This window comes from Melanerpes formicivorus, unplaced genomic scaffold (genome assembly GCF_026170545.1).
Source record: "Melanerpes formicivorus ecotype bairdi unplaced genomic scaffold, bMelFor1.0.p_v2 SCAF_5, whole genome shotgun sequence".
NCBI lineage: Eukaryota > Metazoa > Chordata > Aves > Piciformes > Picidae > Melanerpes > Melanerpes formicivorus.
In genome coordinates this window covers 24,501,622-24,525,403 of record NW_027142357.1, presented here as the reverse complement: position 1 = coordinate 24,525,403, position 23,782 = coordinate 24,501,622, and the positions used below count along the sequence as shown (strand labels likewise).

The 23,782-nt window shown below is 43.4% G+C and overlaps 1 protein-coding gene across 2 annotated transcripts in view; it reads left to right on the top strand.

Moving 5' to 3' along the window:
• The window catches only part of LOC137441367 (unconventional myosin-X-like), a 94,296-nt gene extending 71,070 nt beyond the window's left edge, over positions 1-23,226 (top strand). For both annotated transcript variants that reach the window (XM_068138784.1, XM_068138783.1), the window contains exons 27-41: positions 272-515; positions 1,307-1,402; positions 2,914-3,007; positions 3,616-3,671; positions 4,951-5,093; positions 6,806-7,000; positions 8,346-8,503; positions 8,824-8,947; positions 12,761-13,058; positions 14,168-14,375; positions 15,142-15,278; positions 16,130-16,253; positions 18,997-19,446; positions 20,223-20,414; positions 21,056-23,226. In XM_068138784.1, coding sequence (XP_067994885.1) covers positions 272-515; positions 1,307-1,402; positions 2,914-3,007; positions 3,616-3,671; positions 4,951-5,093; positions 6,806-7,000; positions 8,346-8,503; positions 8,824-8,947; positions 12,761-13,058; positions 14,168-14,375; positions 15,142-15,278; positions 16,130-16,253; positions 18,997-19,446; positions 20,223-20,414; positions 21,056-21,169 — 2,633 coding nt within the window. In that variant the 3' untranslated portion in view covers positions 21,170-23,226. The remainder of the gene's footprint in view (positions 1-271; positions 516-1,306; positions 1,403-2,913; positions 3,008-3,615; positions 3,672-4,950; positions 5,094-6,805; positions 7,001-8,345; positions 8,504-8,823; positions 8,948-12,760; positions 13,059-14,167; positions 14,376-15,141; positions 15,279-16,129; positions 16,254-18,996; positions 19,447-20,222; positions 20,415-21,055) is intronic.
• Positions 23,227-23,782: the final 556 nt, after the last annotated feature.

Genomic DNA, 23,782 nt, shown 5'->3' with positions numbered 1-23,782 from the left:
TTTGGGGTTTTTTTTGTTGTTATGTGTGTGTGTTTTTTATTGTTTTTGTTTGGGTTGGATTTTTGTGTATATATGTGGTTGGTTGTTGTTGTTTTTTGTTGTTGTTCTGTTTCTTCGCTGTCCAAACTTAACCATAACCTTATTCCTGCCCTTCGGCTCCTGTGTTTTGTGTAGGAACTGAAGTGCTATCTAAATGCCCCTGAAGCAGGATCATAACAGAGGCATGGCCCTTGTTGCATATTTGATGAAATCTTTCTCCCTCACTTTGCAGGAGGCCTCATGAACCCATGGAGGCGGCGCTGGTGTGTTCTGAAGAACGAGGCCTTCATGTGGTTCCGCACCAAGCAAGAGGCACTGAAATCAGGCTGGCTCTATAAAAAAGGCGGAGGCATGTCAACGCTTTCACGCCGCAACTGGAAACGCCGTTGGTTTGTGCTTCGAGAGTCCAAGCTGATGTACTTTGAGAATGATAGTGAGGAAAAGCTGAAGGGGACAATTGATATCAGAAGGGCAAAGTGAGTGAAGAAACAAATCCTTTTCTCCCTGGTATTCAGTCTCTTGGTCAGTAATGAAGTGTGCACTGCTTCCAGTTTGTCAGCTGATGTATTTCCCATAGGGCTAGGAAGATCAGAAATGTAAGGGAGAAAAAAAGACCATTAGAACTTCCAGTTTTACTCTGAAGGGAGTCTGTAGTTACTTGATAGTTATTTTTCCAGTCTTGTATTTCATAATCTGTTTGAATCTCTTTCCAAACCATGGATGGAGCCAGACCAGGAGGGGCCAATTAAGTACATACCCCATGCATTCTCCCCTACCCTGACTCCATCTGTTTCCTGGCTTTTCCAAGCATTTCACAGAGGTGGTATGTAGCTCACAGTGGGATTTGAGTTTGGCAGCACATACTTTGCCTTTTCCTGAGTCCTGAATGCTTTTTTTGCTGCCATAGCCAATGCCTCAGCTCCTGCTGTAAGAAAGCAGAGACTCGTCATCTATTAGCATTATGTGGATGTGTAAAGTGCCAAAGAAGAGTGGCACATCCACTTTGTAAACAGCCTCAATATCAACCTCTCCTTTATCGCTTCTTCCATCTAGTCTGCTGGTGTCTGCAGAAAATCCATTTAAGGCCTTAAGATTTACTTTAGTGCTAGATGAACTGTATTAATATTTTTAAGGGGACCCTAAAAGTTTTAAGGTACGTTGGGGGAGTTTTGTATTTTTGTTGGAGTTAGAAAAGAAAAACTGATGTTTGGAATTTAAGCCTGTGAAATGTTTTCAGTTTTGTCTCTTGTGATTTGCTTTGTTCCAGGGAGATTGTGGACATTCATGAAAAGGAGAATGCCTTGGACATTGTGACAGAAGACAGAGTTTATCACATTGTTGCAGAGTCACCAGAAGATGCCAGGTAGAAGGAGTTTTGTTAGGTTTGTTCATTCCATACATGTCTGACCCAACTACTCATAGGAGAACCTGAGAAACACGGTCCTCCTTTTGTTGGAGAGAAGAGGGGATTTGTTCCAGTGTTACTTATTGCTTATTGGGATGTGCCACACCTATTTTGGGGACTCCTTATTGCAGCTACAAAGATGGTGGTTCAGCCTATCAGTCAGTCACAGGATTGCCATCCCCTTATGTGGCTGTGGGCATGTTGAATTCAAGGGTTACTTCAGGAGACACACACAACCTTAATATAAACTGGAACATCTAATAGCTGATTTATTTATTAAATGGAATCTTGAATCAAACAAAAAGTCTATTCATGTTGTCTGTAAATGATTGCGAGAGCAGCTGGGTTTTATCCAGGAGACAGAGAAAAGGCTGCAGTTTATCAGAGTCTGTAGTGTCATCTGATAAAATCTTCCCAGTGCAAGGCAAACAAATGACTCATGTCCTTCCTTCTTGTCATCCTGGCCAGGCAGTGGGAATCAGTTGTTTAAGGGAAGGTTGGACAACCTGTTCTGGCTATGCAAAGCCACGTTAAGAGGTTACTGTTGCTAGCTGCTCGTGTCTTCCCATTTTTCACACTTTTACCAAGATTTCTGCTCTTTCAGCCCAGCCACTGCTCTGGTTTTATTTGTTTCTGTGATTTAAGGTCTGTTATTAGACTGAAAAACAGCCACAAGAATAGAAAACTAGCAAATTCAAAGGGCAGTAGCTGAAGAAACAGTAATTTCTTAACCCAGAAATTCCATAACTGCAATAGGAATGCCGTAAGATAACATTGCAGAATTGCTAGGCAAACCAAACATGGCCTCTGTCAATGTCATGTCAGTCTCTGTTCTGAGAGAGAAGAAAGCACCAATACTTGCACTAGCAAAGGGCAGAATAGCAGATGTTGTATTCAGTTTGAGAATCCTCCATGAAGTCTAGATGTTTGCTGATCTCACTGGAAGCTGCAGATAAGAATCTGCTTGTTCTGCAGCAGAGATTAGCCTCCAGATATGTCTGTAATAAGAAGCCCTTTCACAGACAAATAACTCCAAATTAACTTAGAAGAAAAGCCATGAGAAATTGACAGCCATATGATTTTCAAGTTTATGAGCAGATCAGTGAGATACTGGCTACGAAAGCTTGCTGGTGCCACTAGGACTCTAAGCCAGGAAGATGCCGAGCTGACCCTATCTTTACAACTGGTGTATGCTCCTCTCAGTCTGCTGATGTGTGCTTTTGGTGAGGCCACTGCATGCTTACAAGTAGAAGACTGAATTTTGTGGGAGCAGCTGTCTGTGAGCTGAAGAACGCGGACAGAATTTTCATGGATAAATAAGGAGGAGGGAAGACATTAGAATTCAGTATGATCAACCCAGGACATGTTTTGTAGCACAGTCATCAGGAAACTGTGAATGAAGAAATCTTCCCACTGGCAGTTAGTTTTTACTACCCAAGTCTTAACTTTGATTCTGTTTTCATTGCCAGCGGTTGGTTTAATGTCCTGAGCCGAGTACACAGCGCTACAGTGCAGCAGCTGAGGGAAATGCAAGATGAACAGGCCAATCCAAAGAACGCTGTGGTGAGTTACTGTGCAACCAGCCTGTGGGCATGCTTAGAGCCCTCTGTGTTTAACTGTTTTGCACCTGCAGTGCTGTAGTTCATGAGCAGTATAAGAAAGTAGGACAGTTAGTATAAAGAAACAGCAAAGCAAATATTAAAGAGAGGAAGCAGTGGGGAATGTGGTGGGTGGGTGGTTCAGCATGATCACAAACATCAGTCTTTGGTTTAAGGGGAAGAAGGGGACTGACTTATGCAGATAAAATGTCTTTGAATGGGATTACTGGTCTAGTTGGGGGTCACAGTTGTTCCAGACAGAAGATACATATTTGAGAACAACAATGTATTTATGTATTTTGCAAGTACTGAGAGACTAGCAAAGGTTATTTCAGACCTTCATAATGCTCTCTGGAAATTTGTGGCTTTTGGTTTTCCTCCAGTCCTGTGGAGCCTTTGCATATCTTCTCATGCTGTTTAGGGAGCAAAAATGACTCACTTGTGCCTTTCTCATGTGTTGATTTCTACTCAAGCTGTTGGAATCAGAAGAATGTTTTCAGTTCCAATCCATGAAAGAGATTGTCTGTAATTTAAGGTGTAATTGCTGTTATCTGTGTCTTTCTCACTGTACAGGGCACCCTGGATGTTGGGCTTATTGACTCTGTCTGTGCCTCAGACAATCCTGATAGGTAAGTACCAGTAACCTGATCATCTCTTAGATCAGAAACTCTCTAACATAATTTTGTGGGTAGGTCCATGTCATAAGAATTTATCTCCAAACAAAAAGACACAACTGAAGTCTTTAGCTTATTTCAGGCTAGGTCATTTAAGAGACATGAAGCTTATACATGTATTTTCAAGTAAAAGCTTCTCATTTCCCTCTTAAAAGCAGAAGCTGTGTAATCTCAATATCAAGAAATCACAGTTTCACCACTTGTGAACACTGAACAAGAAATGTCCTGGAAAAGCCACACTTCCAGTTTTTCAACAGAGTCATTTTGAGTTAATCTTGTAAATTTAGGGGAAAGTAACAGCCTTGTGGAAGAATAATGGATGAATTTAGACATCTGTACTCTTCTTGAAATCTTTGCAATGCAACAGAGCAAGAGACTTTAGTTCACAGATTGGTTGGTTTCGGAGAAGAGATTATGGGACATTTCATACCACTTTATGTTAACACTGTGAGAAAGAATTAAATGTTAACAGGTTCAAACAGAGCACAAATTCTTACCAGTGGACTGAAGTAAAATGTTAGCTATTAAGCTTATGTAATAGCCAGACAGTTGCTTGATTTGCATTATTTACCTTTTGCTTCATATTTGCATTTTACTTCTTAATTTCTCATTTTTTCCACAGAGATTAATGTTTGCTTGCAAAGCTTTCTTGAGTGTATCCTCTGGGAATTAGGCATCAGTTCTGTGTAGAATTGTGAATATTCTTTTGATAGGACACATTTGTTTGTTACAGGAGAAGGTGCAACATAACAGATTTTTCCTCTGTATTGTTAGGATCAACTAATCCTTCTTAAAACCAATCTGAAACATGTTTTAGCTCACCCTGCTGGGTCCTATGTTTGTTACCGCATCACTGGTTTTAATAAGTATTAGGAGAATGGCTGTACTGGCTCAGCCCAGTTGTACTAGCTCAGTCCAATCAGAGCGTAGAACAAAGTCCTTTGCCTGTGAACCCAGGACATTACAGCTGGTCTTTAGCTAATTAATGTTTTGTAGTCTTTGGAGACAGCTTTTGAAAGATTTTCAATTCCACTTATCTGGTCTCTGCATGCATCAGTTTGCGGATCGACTGCACGGGAGGTGCTGTTAAATGTTCCTACGTTTCTCTGTAGTTTGGATTCAGAGAATCTTTCTGCATTGTTTATGGGAAGGTAGAGGACACGACATTGGGTGTGCTGTGAGTTGAGGTATTTGTATGGTTACAAACAGTTTCAATGCTTTTATTTTCTGGCAGACCAAATTCTTTTGTGATCATCACAGCAAATCGAGTTATTCACTGCAATAGCGACACCCCTGAGGAGATGCACCACTGGATCTCCCTGCTGCAGAAACCAAAAGGCGAATCCAAGGTTGATGGCCAGGAATTCCTTGTGAGAGGTAAAAGGAAATGTATGCAATTATGACATGTGAAGCCCATCTTCCGTTTAAGATCTGAGGGGGAGGTTTGACTGCAGCTAAACTGATCCAGGGTTTAGCTGCTTCTCCAAAACAATCATTCTCTGCCCCTCTCCACCTTCCTGCCCACTGCTTGCCAAATCCTGTGTTGTGCTGGCACTGGTTCTTACCTGATTCCCTGACAGGTGGATTGAGAAAGCTAAAGCTGGATAATGTAAGTAACTGGTTTATGCATTTAGTTTTCTAATATTAGTCTGTAGTCTTAATTCAACACATCCAGCAAATGCCAACAGGGAACAGGAGGGAACGTGGCTGCTGGAGCAGCTGGTTTAGACCGACTATAACATGACACTGCAGCTTTTGTTTTCCGAAAGCTCTATTCCTTCTGACACCTGTCATAGAGAGAGGGAGGAAGAGAGATTTTTGTGGGATTGCTGCTGTCCTCAGTCTAACAAACTAATGTGATTATGGTAGCCATAGTGAGGCAAGGAGAATTTTCTGAGGCTAAGCAAGTGATTTAAATAATGTCTCCAGTTAGAGCTTAGCTGGAGACAGAGGAGCTGATGCATGAGCAGTGATCACACATGTATTACAAAATATTCCCTCATTTGTCTCAAATAATTTTAAATTTCCTTAGGACTTTCAGCTCATCACATGATCTTAAATGCATTCTTACATGCACTGTTAGTCATCTGTGTTTCCCCATAGTTTGTGGAAAGCGAGTGCATGAGAAAATTGCCTTAGATCTTCCAGTAGGTATCTGTTAGGGAATAAAGGTCTGAGAGTGGTAATGGACAGGCAGGAGAACAGGAAGAAAAGCGTGACCAAAAAGTGATGTAAGCCTTCCATCCTAAACATTTCAAGGAAACTGAATGATAAAAAGCAGATGCTTAGACAACACCTTAAATTCAGAATAGTTAATTGCAAGGCAACAGTTCCTTTTATCTCATGTTGTTCATTTGTTAAAGAAAAAAGGGAATACTGCTGTGCAAAGTCAGTGTATGCTCTGCACTTCATAGTAAGATGTCTGAGTGATAGTGGCATAGCCATGAGAGCATATGTTTGGGAAGGTCTGGCTCCTTCTGTCTTTGGAACCTCTGGGCTCAGTCACATATTTTTTCCTTGTAGAGGGACATTGATTTTTACAGCTCTGAATAGAAAATGGTCTTTTTGACAGCTATAGTAATGCAGATTGTCTTTTTTTTCTTTTAGAGTATCAAATTTTCTTTTATTTTTCTTTAATGAGAAATCTGAAAGGAGAGGTTAATTTTCCTGACCATAGGAGGAAGAGATACCTGTAAGGCTTATAGATCTTTCTACTAGAAGATAGGTCTCACCAAGCCTCTTCCATTGAGGTTTGGATGGGCATTTGGAATTTCTTTGGAGGAATTAATTGTAAATTATTTCATCAGATGTGTGTGACTTATGAAGGAAGTGTACTGAACAGGATGCCCTCCTGGTCATAGCAAACTAAACTGCAGATAATTAGTGTAACAGCTCTGTGGAAAATTTTGGGCTAATTTCTTACTGTAACTCTGCAGGATACTGCTATACTCACTAAAGCCGAGCTGGTAGGTCCCAGTGTGATCCTTTCACAGAAAGGGGGAATTTTGGTCTGAGTTAGAGAGCCACCAGGCAAGAGACAAGATTGCTGTGGTGGTGAAACAGTTGACATGTTTGTGTTCCCATGCTAGGCTGGCTTCATAAAGAAGTTCAGAGCAGCAACAAGATGTCATCTCTGAAGATGAAGAAGCGCTGGTTTGTTCTGACAAACACTGCCCTTGATTACTACAAGTCATCTGAGCGCACAGCTGCCAAGCTTGGCACACTTGTGCTAAATAGCCTTTGCTCCGTAGTGCAGCCTGATGAGAGGGTCTTCAAAGACACAGGTAAGAGGAAGAAAGCAGTAATGAGCAGAGTTTACATGTGTGGAGCTGCCTGAAGAGGAGATGGTGCAGGAGTGTAGTGATGAGACATGTTGAGAAGGTAGTCTTGATGCTATCTGAGGCTCTGCGTCTGACTGCAGACATCTTCCCCACAGAATCAGTAAAAGGCTTGCAAAGAGTAGCACGCAGGTGACGCTAAGTCCCTCACATCTGATGGAGATACACAGTGCTGGTGCTTCTTCACTGGGTAGTGTCACTGTTCATCTAAGTTTTTCCCAGACAGGGAAGGGGTGTGGGTTTTTATGGTTGACACTGTAATTATCAGCACATCGCTACAGATAACTGTACCTTCGTGGCATAAACAGCATAGGTCTCTGGGGCCAGTGTTACTCTCTTACGTGACATCAGTAGTATGAACTGTAAACCTTTTCTGTAGCATCACTCAACTTGCTAGAAACAAAAAGATTTTGACAGGGGCCTTCCATGCAGTATGACACAGTTCTGGGAAGACAGGAACTGGCATGATCATCTATTGCATACCTTACAAGTTCGGGAGGGAACTCGGGTTGCTTGGAAGGGTGATGATAAAGAAAGTGATCCTTTGGACAAGACTTGAAATACTGGACATTTGAGTAGTGGAGTTACTTGGGATATTTTTCAAAAGGGCTGGAAGCATTTAGTAGGGTGAGGTGAGAAGACATTTATTCTTTTCACTCACAAGAAACTGTCCATGTTTTTGATCTCAACAGATATCTAGGGCTGCCTTTTGCAGAATGAATTATCACTGCCCTAACATGTTCTCTGAATTTATTTCAAACACATGACTTTTAAAAGTTATGAGAACTTACTTGGCAGTCTGACTGGGAACACCACTTGTTACTGGCTGCTAACTGGATTGAATTCCATTCACCACAACTCTCTGGGCCCAGCCATCCAGACGTTTTTTTTATTCAGAAAAGAGTATGCCTGTACAAGCCCTGAACATACAGTTTCTTCAGGAAAATGCTGTGGGAAATAGTGACAAAAGCTTTACTCCTGTCTAAGTGGACAGCACCCACAGCCTTTCCCTCATCTAAGTTAGTCACTTTGTCATAGAAGGAGATTAGGTTAGTCAAGCAGGTCCTGCCTCCATAAACCCATGCTAACTGGGTCTGACTCCTTAGTTCTCCTGGATATGCCAAGATGGTTACTCTTTTGCCTTCTGTGATGCCAAGGTCAGGCTGACAAAGCCTGTAGTTTGTCAGTTCTTCCTTCCAGCCCTTCTTGTAGATGGGCATCACATTTGCTAACATCCAGTCTTCTAGGTAACAGGGAAGCAAGTTTCACCTTCCAGCTTATTTCTTCACAGGCTACTGGAACATCATTGTCCATGGGCGAAAGCACTCCTACAGGCTGTACACAAAGCTGCTGAATGAAGCCATGCGCTGGGCCTCTGCCATTCAAGGTGTCATTGACTGCAAAGTTCCCATAGAAACACCCACACAGCAACTCATTCGTGACATCAGGGTAGGTGGCATCATCCTAATGCTCAAGGGAGTTGGGAACAACCAGAGCACCACTGGCCTTACCCACGTGCCTGCATTGGCTATCAGCCACAAACCACATTTGGAGTCAAAATCCTGTGCTGGTGACCTTTGGTATGACCGAGCACAGCCTACTTTTGTGTTTAATGTACAGAGTAACTTTGATATGTGAATTACACTTTGCTCACCTAGTTCCTCTATGGACCTCCAGAAAGTTGGATAAAGATGGTTGAGCTTGAGCCTAAAGGTACAAGGACATCCTGCAAAGGACTATCCCCATTTGAGGATTTTTTTTTTTTCCAGGAAAACAGCACAAACTTGGAAGTGGTGGAACAAACATACAGGAGGAACCCAATCTTGCGATATACTCAGCACCCCTTGCATTCCCCATTGCTCCCACTGCCATATGGAGATGTTAGTGTCAATTGTAAGTATTTTACCCATGTGACAAAATCTGCTCATGTTTTGAGGACCAATGTGGAGCCTGAGCACCATGAAAGTGGTCTGTAAGCTCTCTCTGTGCAGTGGAAGACCATTTGGTGCAGGGTAGCTCACAGGATTCAGAGAGGAAGCAGTTCCTTTCTCTACCCAGAATGTATTCTGTCCACTGCCTTGTGTCTTAGGAACTTAAAGTAAGTGAGGGCAGGTAGTTTTATCATCCATTCAGTGCAGCCTGTCATCCTTGAGCTGCAGCTGTGTTGTGAATGACTGCAGTGGAAATCCTACAACATGCAACTGGCAGTGGAATAGTCTTCATACAAAAGCTGCTGTAAAACCAGACTAAATAGAATAGAATAGAATAAACCAGGTTGGAAGAGACCTTCAAGATCATCACGTCCAACCTATCACACAACACCACCCCATCAACTAACCCATGTAACCAAGCACCCTGTCAAGTCTCCTCCTGAACACCTCCAGTGACGGCGACTCCACCACCTCCCCAGGCAGCCCATTCCAATGGGCAATCACTCTCTCCGTGTAAAACTTCCTCCTGACCTCCAGCCTGAACTTCCCCTGGCGCAGCCTGAGACTGTGTCCTCTTGTTCTGGTGCTGGCTGCCTGGGAGAAGAGACCAACCTCTGCCTGTTTACAACCCCCCTTCAGGTAGTTGTAGAGAGCAATAAGGTCACCCCTGAGTCTCCTCCTCTCCAGGCTAAGCAGCCCCAGCTCCCTCAGTCTTTCCTCATAGGGCTTGTGTTCCAAGCCCCTCACCAACTTCGTTGCCCTTCTCTGGACTCGTTCCAGCAAGTCAACATCCTTCCTAAACTGAGGGGCCCAGAACTGGACACAGTACTCGAGGTGTGGCCTAACCAGTGCAGTGTACAGGGGCAGAATGACCTCCCTGCTCCTGCTGGCCACACTGTTCTTAATGCAGGCCAGGATGCCATTGGCCCTCTTGGCTGCCTGGGCACACTGCAGGCTCATGTTCAGCCTACCATCAACCAGCACCCCCAGGTCCCTCTCTGCCTGGCTGCTCTCCAGCCACTCTGACCCCAGCCTGTAGCACTGCATGGGGTTGTTGTGGCCAATGTGCAGAACCCGGCACTTGGATGCGTTAAATCTCATGCCGTTGGACTCTGCCCATCTGTCCAGCCTGTCGAGGTCTCTCTGCAAAGCCTCTCTACCCTCTAGCAGATCAACTCCTGTCCCCAGCTTGGTGTCATCAGCAAATTTACTGATGATAGACTCAATGCCCTCATCCAGATCATCAATAAAGATGTTAAAGAGGATGGGGCCCAGCACTGATCCCTGGGGGACTCCACTACTCACTTGCTTCTTCAAATGCTTTAGGAACGTGAAACAGCCAGAATGTTTTGATAGACCACCAGAAAAACAAAGTGGTTTGCTGATGATTTCAGGCTGTTTGGTATGCTAAAGCTGAAAGCTGCTGCTGCTGCTAACATACAGAAGAACCTCTAATGCAGAGTGACTGGGACACAAAATCTTTTCAGAAGTTAATGTCAGTTTGGGTATGGAAAACAATGGATAGTGATCTAGTCCTGCTTAGAGACGGCAACACAGGTTTATGTAGCCTTATGAAAATGTCTGCTCTTGTGCTGAGCACAGAAACAAAAACAGCCAATGCAAGGTTTTGAAAGCTTAGAAAAGGAAAAAGTTTTTGTGCAGCTGTGTTGATATGTCATGCACCTGCATCTTGAATACAAGATGCTGCGTGGCCTTCGCATCTTAACGGAAATACGGAAGTAAAAATGCACCCAAAGATGTTCAAATGCATAGAAAGACTTATCTACAGTTAAAAGGCTCAATACACCAGGACTCTTCAGCCTCACAAAATAGTTTTTAGAGTTGGACTGTCATGAAGAAAGCGGGAAAGAGGAGCTCACTGTCTTTCATGATACAGGGATCAAATTAGGTGTCAAATTTGAAGCACAGGACAATCAAATTCTGAACTATAGAGAAATTACAGAGCAAGTACTTAGACTGTGGAACTTACTGCTACAGGGCTGTGGATTTTTATTGTTTAATTAATGCATGGCCACTGGGGAAGCAGTGGCTCTATAGGAGATTCAGAAGGACCTGCAGCCCCAGAGATGTGCAAAGCAGGATGCAAGCCTCCAGCAGTATAGTAGTATCACAGTATAACTTAGGTTGGAAAGGACCTCGAGGATCATTGAGTCCAACCTATCAACACAGACCCCATGACTAGACCATGGCACCAAGTGCCACGTCCAATCTCCTCTTGAACACCTTCAGGGATGGGGACTCCACCACCTCCCTGGGCAGCCCATTCCAAGGGCTAACGACTCTCTCGGTGAAGAACTTTCACCTCACCTCAAGCCTAAACCTCCCCTGGCGCAGCTTGAGACTGTGTCCTCTTGTTCTGGTGCTGGTTGCCTGGGAGAAGAGACCAACCTCCTCTTGGCTACAACCACCCTTCAGGTAGTTGTAGACAGCAATAAGGTCTCCCCTGAGCCCCCTCTTCTCCAGGCTAAACAATCCCAGCTCCCTCAGCCTCTCCTCATAGGGCTTGTGTTCAAGGCCTCTCACCAGCCTTGTTGCCCTTCTCTGGACACGTTCAAGTGTCTCAATGTCCTTCTTAAACTGAGGGGCCCAGAACTGGACACAGTACTCAAGGTGCGGCCTAACCAAAGTAGAGTACAGGGGCACAATGACTTCCCTGCTCCTGCTGGCCACACTATTCCTAATGCAGGCCAGTATCATGCACTTTGGAGCAATTCAAAGCAGATGTTTAGGTGCTTTAAAAACTTACTCAGTTTTGGTGCATCCATGGTACAACAGTTTGCCAAATTCACAAGTCTAGGCTAATTTGGGCACAACATACAGTTTTGGAAGTACACAACTCAGGCTGTGTTGTCTGCACTGAGGTACCTAACTCCTTAGCTTCATTAGTCTCTCTTCTTTGTAGGTGTGCTTAGGGAGGACATAGTTTATACATGGATGACTTTCTGCCACCATTGGCTATTTCTGCCACAAATTTGCTATTTGTGGGGGTGATAATAGGTCTGTTGATAGTATTGTACCGAGAGAGATGTGCAGCTAGCTGCTCTGTCTCTAAGCGGAGAAGGAGACATAAAAGATCTGGGTCTAATGCAAGCAATTCTAGTAGTGAGGAAGACACAGTGACAGGAGAAGCTGCAGCAACAGGCAGTAGCAGGCAGGCAGGAGTTAATGGAAAAAAACCTCATGACTAGTTTGGTGCTAACATGAATAAGTGGGATAGTCAACCAACTTCTGCTCTTTTTAGGAGATTACAGGAGCTGCAGTGTGGCAGAGCCCAAGGTAACAATTCCAGAAGGGTAGCTGTCACTTCCTCAGTTTCCCAGAACAACTCTAATTGCTCCAACAGTGATTCTAATTCTAACACTAGGTACTGTGTCAACTGTACAAGTGGATGTAATCCCCATAATTAGGGGTGCCCTGCCTCCTGCCCCCGGAGGAGTAATGGGGATAACAGAATCTATTGGGATGTATACATTCAGTGGCCTGGCACACCACTACAGCTGTGTCTGCCCACAAGGTGCCAAAAGCTGTCTCTTGATGCCTCATCTGTAGACAAGCCTAGGTGCTTGCAAATAGTAATTAAAACTGTATTTGCATATCTAAAGGGGAAGCATTAATGATTTTTGAGTATAAATTTAAGTTCAGGAGACGAGCTTACCCTTCTTTGTCAGACTATTGTAGGTGTTCATAGTGTGGCTGGGCCAGTAGAAAATGGGGAGATGCTCACCTCTCTGTCACCTTTGTCATTGTTCCCCAGTGCAACAGGAGAAAGGTTATAGCAGCTTACAGGATGAAGCAGTGAAGATCTTTAACTCCCTTCAGGAAATCGAGACAGTGTCTGACCCCATACCCATTATCCAAGGCATTCTGCAGACCTGCCATGATTTGAAGCCCCTCCGTGATGAAGTGTACTGTCAGCTCATCAAACAAACTAATCACATGCCGCATCCTAACAGCACCGGGAACCTGCACCACTGGCAGCTGATGTCGTGCATGAGCTGCACGTTCCTGCCCAGCAGAGGCATCCTGCGCTACCTCAGGTTCCACCTGAGAAGGTACTGCATCTTCTTCACTTGCAGCCTCTTCCTTTTCTCTCTGCTTTTCTTCCACTGCCTGTCGTAGTTGCCTTGCCCTCCTCCTGTGCAAACATCTTCCCATGGTGTCACAATCTCCTACCTTTGTCCATAATTCTTACTACCAGTTGTTCTGTTGTGTTCAAACTTCCTTCTTGCCACCTGTCTGTTGTGTTGAAAGGATGTGGTAAGTAAGGCCACCCAAACAGAATTCCCTGGCACTGTGTTGAAGTGGATTTACAGCTAATGACCTATTACTTGCTAATATCCATATAAACATTCTGAGCCTGCAGGAGAACAAGGACTGCGCTTTCTCATATACACTGAAATCTGTGCTACCTTCCAGCTGCCACAGGCAAAATGTGCACTCTGGATTAGCAGAAATACTGAAGACCAATCTAGATTTCAATATTTGTTTGCTTAACTATGTACATAGGGCTTACAAAGTGTATTTCTCATTTATTCTAACCTCCAGCTTTCCTGAACCAAATAATTTGCATTTCTTCCCAATTAATCTTCAGCATCTGATGCAGCTTTCCAAAGCAGTTGAGGTTGTGCTTGTAGACATGTAGCCTCACTCTGTTCACTAATGATGAAAAAGATCAGGAAGGTCTATTTAATTCTTTCCAAGATAAGAAAGAGTGAGGTGAAATTTCTGGCAGAAATACACAGAATAGCTATATCCAGGGCCTGGTTCTAAGAGGTGCTGAGGAATATACTTCATGTTGCTCGTCCATGTTTTTATTGCTGAAGCTGCAGATAGATCAAGACTCAATGAAAAGAAACTCACATTTGAGTTTCCAATTTTTAATTTCAAGTTGGTGAATTGAGAGTCAATCCTACTCCCTTCAGCTGGTACTGAAGCTTTGAGCTGCTTGTGTATCATTGCTGCTAAGTGCCATTGAAGTGGCTCTGGAATGACTTATAAGAGCAGGTTTAGGAAATAAACAGGCTCATTCTTCCTGTGGTTGTACTTTACATCATTCTCTCTCTCCTGAACTCTTTGCATACTGTAGTGCAAGTTGCATGGTAATATGCACCCTTTCTGGTTTACTGTGTAATGGTTGGTTTTGTTTTACCTTTACCATTAGGGTAAGAGACCTCTTTCCAGGCTCAGAAATAGACAGATATGCACAATTCATAAGTGATTCCCTGAAAAGGACAAAGACAAGGGAGTTTGTGCCCTCCCAGGAGGAAATCCATGCTCTTCTCACCCGTGAAGAAATGACCACGACAGTGTACTGCCATGGTGGTGGCTCCTGTAAAATCACCATCAATTCCCATACGAGCGCTGGGGAGGTAATGCAGCATTAACCAGATGTTAGCCCATCTCTGGATACTGGGTCTGTTGAATTGACCTCTTTTTCCCATCCAGCTTCAATTTCTCATTATTTATTTTTTTCATTACAATCTTTTAGCTGTATCTGCAAAGCCTGTAGGGAAAGCACAGCTTATTCTGCAGGTTCACAATTGTGCAAGGCCTGTGCTCAGGCTGTAGAGTATCACTAAAGAGTTGTGTTGCAGAATCTAAGTACTTCTGGTATTCTGCCCATTAGAAAAGTAATAATTCTGAGTGCTTGCTAAACACAGGTTTCTGGTGAAGTTGAAATTCCAGTTCATAATGTAAATTTAATTCTTCTGAAAGGAATATCCTACCAGTACCTTGATGATTAGCAGGCCAGAAGCAAGATTCAGTGTCTATGAAAACATTAATACTAAGCAGAGGTAAAAATAGTACTGAAGAGTAGAATTGTTACTGGAGGCATCAAGAATATCACCATAACATCTGAATCCATATCTGCCTGTATCTTGTGCAGAGTTGCAATTCTCTCATCTTCAAAAGGGTAGTGGAGATTGAAAAGGTTCAGAGAAGAGCAGCAAGGACAATCAAATATACCTAATGACTTCCTTGCAAGGAATCCTCTTTAAGGTTAGAATTCTTTAATCTGAGAGCAAAATAATTAAGGGAGAAATGTGGTGGATGAGCATCCTGAAGAAGCACTGATTCTTCATTGTGAAAGTGTGTGCAATCCCTGCTCACTGATCTGTATCTCTGATTTTGCAGGTGGTTGAGAAGCTGATCCGAGGTTTAGCAATGGAGGACAGCCGTAATATGTTTGCTCTCTTCGAACATAATCAGCAGGTGGACCGTGCTGTTGAGAGTCGGGTCATTGTGGCTGATATATTGGCCAAGTTTGAGAGGTAGAAGAATGTTTCATAAAACCTTTAACTCCTAGCTGGGTGTAACACTGGGTTAGGTGATGGTACAGTTGGGTAGCTACATCCAAAGCAGCTGCAGTGATTCAAACATTCACTCTGGTCTGAACTCCCCTTTGGTAAGGTTCAGTTGTTCTTCCTCACCATTTGGAAAACCATGTTCATATTTTTTTTGGTGATGAAGAAGCATTCTTTATCAGGCTGATCAAGACAAAATTAGTAGGCCCAGTAGGGCTCAGGGAAGGTTTGCTTAAGTCTGATAATTACCTTGTCAATTTACATTTTAATAGCTATACCAGAAGTGAGAACAACAATTTGGGCATAGAAATGCAACTCTAGTTTCTTACTATGGACTGTGGTTTTGTGGCCAGACATACAAAGAAAGGAATTAATTGTACAAGAAGCTGGCAATGCCATTGTCTATTTTACATCCATTCTAAAGACAAAAAAAAGGTTATTTGAAAGGGTGGCAAGACTTTTCACAGTCACAAGATCACACAGAAACAGTATCTTAAAAATGGAGAATAATTTGTGTCCTGTATCCAACTTTTGTGTTTATCTAAAACCATCAATCTAATTCTTTGATCAAGTATACATGATCAGAACTTTGGGTCCTTCTGAGTTAAAATCCTGTGTGGCTCAGAGGCAAAAATGGAAACTACCAGAGAAGTCTGCTGCACTGACGTTGTCCTGGTAAATCAGATACTTCTGTATGCTCTTTGCTTCAGAAATCCAGGGATACCTTCACATAGTGAGTTGCACTGTGGACACCCCAGTACCATTGTGCTTCTGGTTACTGGTATTTCCTTTCTTATTAACTCTTTCCTGTCTTACAGACTTGCTGGCTCAGAAGAAGAAGAGGAGGAAGGACAGTGGCAGCTGTATTTTAAGCTTTATTGCTTCTTGGATATTGAGAATGTTCCTAAAGATGGAGTGGAGTTTGCCTTCATGTTTGAGCAGGTAAGCTTCTTGTGGGAGAATGATTTGGTTTCCAGGGTGGCAGAAGCACACAAGAGTATGCAGAAAATTGGCTTGCCTTTGCATTAGAAGTGGGAATACTCACTGGAAGAGAAGAATTTATTCCATTGGATTTTTGTGTAGAATCTACCAAGCAGGTGTACTGCAAAGTTCTCTAGGGAATGGGAGTGTTAGAACAAAAGAAAGAAAGATTAGCAAGGACCTAAAAAATCTGGAAGACCAATGGTAACAAAATGCTCTTAAAATTTATCTTGAATTTTAAAATCTACAGAAATGTGGATAAAAATTCTAGAATCACCACTAAAAATAACTTCTTGCAGATCAGAGGTGTAAAGAAAACTGGAAAATCTAGCTATCTGCAGAGAGGCTTTCAGGAACAACACATCTGTGAGGTGTTAGAGGAATTAATGAAAAAAGTCTACTTTTTGGGCAATTTCTTTTGATTAACAGAAGGGCACTAGCAGAGTACTAATGGAAAAGGCAGTGTAGGTGAAAATCCTGATCTGCTGAGTCATCTTTTGTCACATCACTATACTCCATAGCACAATGATGCTGGTTAGGCCAGAGTTCACAGAATCACAGAACATTAGGAGTTGGAAGGGACCTCAAAAGATTGTCCAGTCCAAGCCCCCTGCCAGGGCAGGATCACCTAGAGTAGGTCACACAGGTACTGGTATGAAAAAGCCTTGCAATTAGGGATGTGAAACTAAACTTACTGGCTTACTCAGCTCTGTGATTTTGCCTCATCTTTATTACTTCTAATGAGCACTTTGATCTTGCCTCAGAAAACTCCAGCTGTTGAAAATGAATTGCTAGGTATTAAAGGGGGTCAGTGTCCTAAAGACTGAAGTTGGCTGGTAGTGGATGGCATGTACATCACACAGACAATGGTACCCCAGGAGTGTTTTCTTGAAATGAAGACTAAGTGTTGTTAACTTGCTGAATGTCTAGGAAACAGTCTAGACCAAGACATCTGGTACTCTGTGGAAACTCAGTTGTACCAACCCCCCCCATTGCCAGGACTTTCAGTCTACAAAACTTTCACTAGCAAACAGTGGTGAAAAAGAAGTAATAGTAGGCAAGTAACTGTTACTCAGATATTAGATGTATGTGGAAACACCTCCCCCCAAATATATTTCACAAATAAACAGGCAAAGGGAATCAGGTGAAAGAGAAGGTGGGAGGTGCCATGGTGCAATGAGACTGAGATTAAGAATACCCATAGCAAACTGCTGGCCAAGCTGTCAGCCCATGGCTTGGACGGGAGCACACTGCGATGGGTTAGGAACTGGCTGGAGGGCCGAGCCCAGAGAGTGGTGGTGAATGGTGCCACATCCAGCTGGCAGCCAGTCACTAGTGGTGTGCCCCAAGGATCAGTGCTGGGCCCTGTGCTCTTTAACATCTTTATTGATGATCTGGATGAGGGCACTGAGTCCATCATCAGTAAATTTGCTGACGACACCAAGCTGGGAGCAAGAGTTGATCTGCTGGAGGGTAGAGAGGCTCTGCAGAGAGACCTCGACAGGCTGGACAGATGGGCAGAATCCAACGGCATGAGATTTAACACATCCAAGTGCCAGGTTCTGCACATTGGCCACAACAACCCCATGCAGTGCTACAGGCTGGGGTCAGAGTGGCTGGAGAGCAGCCAGGCAGAGAGGGACCTGGGGTTGCTGGTTGATGGTAGGCTGAACATGAGCCTGCAGTGTGCCCAGGCAGCCAAGAGGGCCAATGGCATCCTGGCCTGCATCAGGAACAGTGTGGCCAGCAGGAGCAGGGAGGTCATTCTGCCCCTGTACACTGCACTGGTTAGGCCACACCTTGAGTACTGTGTCCAGTTCTGGGCCCCTCAGTTTAGGAAGGATGTTGACTTGCTGGAACAAGTCCAGAGAAGAGCAACAAAGTTGGTGAGGGGTTTGGAACACAAGCCCTATGAGGAGAGGCTGAGGGAGCTGGGGTTGCTCAGCCTGGAGAAGAGGAGACTCAGGGGTGACCTTATCACTCTCTACAACTACCTGAAGGGAGGTTGTAGACAGGCGGATGATGGTCTCTTCTCCCAGGCACCCAGTACCAGAACAAGAGGACACAGTCTCAGGCTGCGCCAGGGGAGGTTCAGGTTGGATGTTAGGAAGAAGTTCTATACAGAAAGAGTGATTGTGCTATGGAATGGGTTGCCCGGGGAGGTGGTGGAGTCGCCGTCATTGAAGGTGTTCAGAAGGAGACTTGATGGGGTGCTTGGTGCCATGGGTTAGCTGTTTGGGTGGGTTGGATTGGTTGATGGGTTGGACACGATGATCTTGAAGGTCTCTTCCAACCTGGTTTGGTTTATTCTAATAAAGGTTTATTCTAATAAAGAGTTTATAATACCTAACTCTCTGCTGGGGAATATAATCTGCACACAGAAGCTGTAGCTGGTACAGCACAAACCCAATTTCCTCAACTTCAGTCTCCAATCTGTCCCAGACCTAACAAGTCCTTAATACAGGATAGGATCCCCTTAGAGATACCTGTCCTACCCAGGCTTGCAGAAAGAGATGTTCCCTCAACATTGTCCAATTGCAGACTTTGATTTATGTATTATTATGCCTACTCTGACCCCCTGATGGGATTGACATTCTTGCTGGGATGGGCAAATGCCATGGGAATCTGGACATGGAGCCAGCTGTGAATGAAATGTGCTTCTGCTTGCTAATGAGTTTGGGGGGACTTGTTTGTTTGTTTGTAGGCTCATGAAAGCCTCATAGATGGTCATTTTCCTGCACCGGAGGACACTCTGCAGCGCTTAGCAGCTCTGCGGCTGCAGTATCTTCATGGAGATTATTCTAAAATTAGTTGGACCCTTGATGGAATCTACCCAGTTAACAGACTAAAGTCCAAAATACTGCAGTCAACAAAGAACACTGGCACCACCAGTCATACTTTAGAGAGGCGACGGACCAGCTTCCTTGAAGGGACGTTGAAACGTAGCTTCAAGACAGGCTCTGTAAAGAAGCAGAAGATAGAAGAGGAGCAGATGATGGAGATGTGGGTAAAGGAAGAGCTTTCAGCTGCTCGGGCAAGCATAGCACAGAAATGGACCAAGCTGCAGGGACTCTCCCAGCATCAGGCGATGGTGAAATACATGTCCATTGTAAAGGAGTGGCCAGGTTATGGGTCAACCCTCTTTGATGTTGAGGTGAGTAATGTGTAAACTCATGTAACTACTGCCAAGGAGAGGTATTAGCCTGGAGAACAGATGCAGCTCTGTGTATTACAGTGCTCAGCAGCAGAAGTGAGTTTCAGGAACTGGCTGCATTTTGCCTTAGTAAGCTTAGGGTAAGCTTGATGTACTGTGTACCCAAAGAGGTTTGACACAGCACAGAACAAGCAAGATGCTGCATCCGGGTAAATGGAGGGAGTCAGTGGCTTCCTACTTCATTGGAATAACGATACCCTTTTGGAGGGTGCTTTAAAAAGGTGGTGGCTGGTGAAAGCAAAAGTAAAGTGAAGCTCTGTTCTCCTTACCAGGAAAAAGTGCAATCCTGTTTTGTAGCAGCACAACAGAAATTGTTCAAACTGGCTCAATTTGACCACTCTGCTCAGCCTGCTAGAGTACAAATTCACAGTTCCAGTTGTATCAGTTTTGTTGCTGCCTAGGTGGATTACCATGGGAATTTGCTTGCACTCACTGTATTATCTGCAAAACACTAACTGGAATACTGATTTCATAAAACACTTCAAAATCTAATGAGAGCTGGTAGGCATTACAGTTCTTTGTTACTCAACTAGTATTTGACTTACAGCTATGTCACTTCTAAGGCTTTGCAGCAGGGGCACCTGCAAGATCCCGTCTGCAGATATCCCTTTGTTTCTATTGGAGTGAGGAGCTGAAATGTCCTATAGGAGCCAGAAATTAAGGGCTTTTCATTCCCCAATGCATTTATGCAAAATTTGGTGTTTCTCTTTCTGCAGTGCAAGGAAGGTGGATTTCCAAATGATCTTTGGCTTGGAGTCAGCACAGAGAATGTGTCAGTCTACAAACGAGGAGATCCTAAACCATTGGAAACCTTCCAGTACGAGCACATTGTTTTCTTTGGAGCACCACAGCCTAACACCTTCAAAATTACAGTGGATGAGAGAGAAATGTTCTTTGAAACATCCCAGGTATATGAAAGCACAAAACTTCTATGTGAAGTTTCACTAGCACCTGAGTGAAGCTCGCTTTCTAAGGACTAGACAGGTTTATTTGCACGAGCTCTTGCTGAATGGACTGGACAGCCAAGAAAAAAGATGAAGGGAGCTTAAGCCTAAAGTGGCATGGTCACTGTTCTTGAATGCAGGGATAAATAGAGAAAAAAGGATGCCAGTTAGAAAGTGAAGGACGTTGAATGGTCTTCTAGTGCCATGGGAATTTCCAATTTTGGGGTGCCTGTGAGTGTGGTTGGCTTTTTCAGTCCCTTCCAGTATACAAGCAGAGAGTTCACCAACTTTAGAAAACAAAACAAAACAAAAAAGCAAACAAATGAACAAAGAAAACCACCAATCAACCACCAACAACAAAAAATTAGTAGCATTAGAGTTGCTTTTCTTTGAGCTACAAGCCCATTAAGTGTTGCTACACCATGGCACAAACTTACTAAGCATTTGTTTCCCTAGGGTCATGTTCACATTTAGTCTACTCCATGCAAAATTTGTAGTGCTATGACTTTGGACAAGAGGGATATTTTTCTGCACAATATCTGGTATGCCTCATTGGAATTAATTTTTTTAATGTACTTATCCTCTGTTATTTGTTCTCTCTTTAGGTGGGTGAGATAATAAAGATTATGAAAGCATACATCAACATGATCGTGAAGAAACGCTGCAGCGTCAAATCAGCCACCAGCGTGGACAGTCACGCTAGCATCTGGACTAGGTGATATGAATGCACTGCCACAAGAGAGAGGAAGTTGTTTAGTGATTGGTATTTGCAACTTGCCAGCACAAGTGTAGCAAGGATGTTTTTTTTAAGAACTCCACTTTCCACTTAACTGACTACTGTACTTAAAAACTGAAGTGACACCTACAGCACCATAGGATTTGCACCTCTGCCCAAAGACATTAAACAGTAACAACTCTTCTTAAAAATTAATGACCCAAAACTTGTTTTTCCCTTGCTTGTTTGATGAACAATGTACCTTAAAGAAGCAAAGTCAGAAGCATCCTCCTTCTCCTGTGTGTCCTCTGCTGCTTTCACCATTACCTGTTATAGTGGCAGAAAAATTGACAAGAATCATTTCTGCACTACAGGAGACAGACTTAAGCTTCCATATGAATTTCCAACATGCAGACATCTGAGGCCATGGGATTGCAGTACGGTCTGCTAAAGAATATCTGGGGGTTTATTTATTTTGCAAGAAACTCTAAAATATAACTCACTGTGGTTTTTTTTTTTTTCTTCAGGATATATTAATGATCTGATCTGGTCTTAAAAGGAAATGCCTTTGTGTAATGGAAGCCAGGTGGTCCAGCTAAATATGGAGAGAGTATTATCATCCTACATGAGAGAGCACCTACATAAACATAGCCAAGGTGTTCTTTACCTTCCAATAGAAGTTCACAGGTACATAACTGTAAAAAGTGGCACTTTAAGTTAAAATTCTAAATACTCCAACATAGGAGAAAATCTCTGGGACTAGCACCATTGAAATAGATCATCAGGTGCCATTCCAGGTACATTCCAAATAGCACCTATTGCCTAAAAGTGAAGACTGCCTTTCCCCTGCACAGCCCAGGAGGGGAGATTGATTTAGTTGTGTTCCCAGGAGAGCTACTCTTCACAACCTCTGGGTTTTAGATGGAGGCCAGGGGTTTTTATGGTGAGCAGCCTGCCTCCACATAAAGTTCCTTCTTATATGGGATTTCAGGATGACTGAGATCCCTGAACTTTAGTTTTAAGTGAACTGTTTCCTACTGAGTGAATAGGTGCCTAGACAAGAATTTCACTTCCTTTATACCACTCTAAGCAAATGCCAAACCATCCTTTAAATTCTAACTGGAACTACTTCCATTGCTGAGTCTCCAAATCCCCTTCCAGTCTCCTCTAGGTCCCTAGTTATCAGCAAAACTTGAAAACAATGCTGTTTTGCCAAAACAACTGCTTCTTGGAGGTTTATGTAGCTACTTGCAATTTGAAGAAGCAGAATTATATTTGTTTTCTTCTCAGTGAAAGATGACATGCATTTTCAGTCTCTTGACTTCAGAAACTTGATTACATTGTTTAAAACTATTCAGTATCAGCTGCATCATAACTGGTTGTGTTAGCCATCGAGAAACCTGATGGCTAGTCCTTTTCCACAGCCCTTCTCTAGTCTTGAGATCCCAGAATGCAAAAGGCCAATCACTAGCACTGTGTTGCAGACCACTGTAGTTTTGAGGTTAACAGTACAAGAGGGAACCCTGTACATAATCCAGGCTTTTCTCTCATTCCCACTGCGCTTGCAGCATGTGCAAACACATGTGTGTCCACTTGTCACACAACCAGCCTAAGAGGATAGCCACTCCTGTGTATCATATGTTCAACTGGAGTTTTGCCTTAAAACCGTTTTACTGAGAAATCCTACAAACAGCCCCTTTTTTGTCACAAAGAATACAAACACAGCCAGATCACAAGTGAGAGAGCAGGAATGCAGAGGCAACCTGAGAAGCAACACTTTCTATCAGTCCATACACTGACTAGATTGCTTGATGTATCAAAATAGCCCTGATTATCCCTCCTACTCTGCACTAGCTCTGTGTTCTGGCTCTTGGGTTGCTGCAGGCAGCTTGAACCCACTTGGAAATGTAACTCCCATTACTATTTGTTGTAATTTTGCTCATTTCTATTACAGAATTCCTTCTGCTGTCTTTTTTTGTTTTGTTTTGTTTTTAATTTGTAACTGGCTTTACAAGATGAAAGTTTAATAAATTATTGGATTGCACAGGCTGTATTCACTCAGACATTGTGTGCCCGTGTTGAGATGACTACTTGGGGATCTAACACTCACAACTTGTAAGTTTTGCAGGCATCACCAGCATAAGGAAGCAACAGCCCTTCCTCTCAGAAGCAAATTTGGCCTTTGTGGTGAATTCTAGAAAATAGTTTGCTGCTACAATGGAGAAGGCTTGGTATCAGTTTCTGCCGCTTGCTTTGGGGCTGAGTCACACCCTTGGTAGGTGGGAGATGTCCTATGGAAGTTTAAGGAACTGGTTCTGAGGTGATTACTGTGGTGAAAGCAGAGCAGGGAATTGTCTCTGAAGACCCAATCTGCAGAATCAGCCCCATTCCTTCTCTTGGGCTCAAGTCCAGAATCACTAACAACAGCATTGCTCCTAGCTCACAGAAGCTGCCAGCTGCATGTCCCATAGAACAGCAGGACCTGGACATAGTCCCTAAAGGGGTGAATCCGGGTGGGAGGCAGCTGAGCAGGCAGCAAAGTGGACAGCCTAGCCTCTAGCTGTCAAAATTTCACTCTGCATGCACAGGTATGGAAACCAAGCAGTGATGCATGATC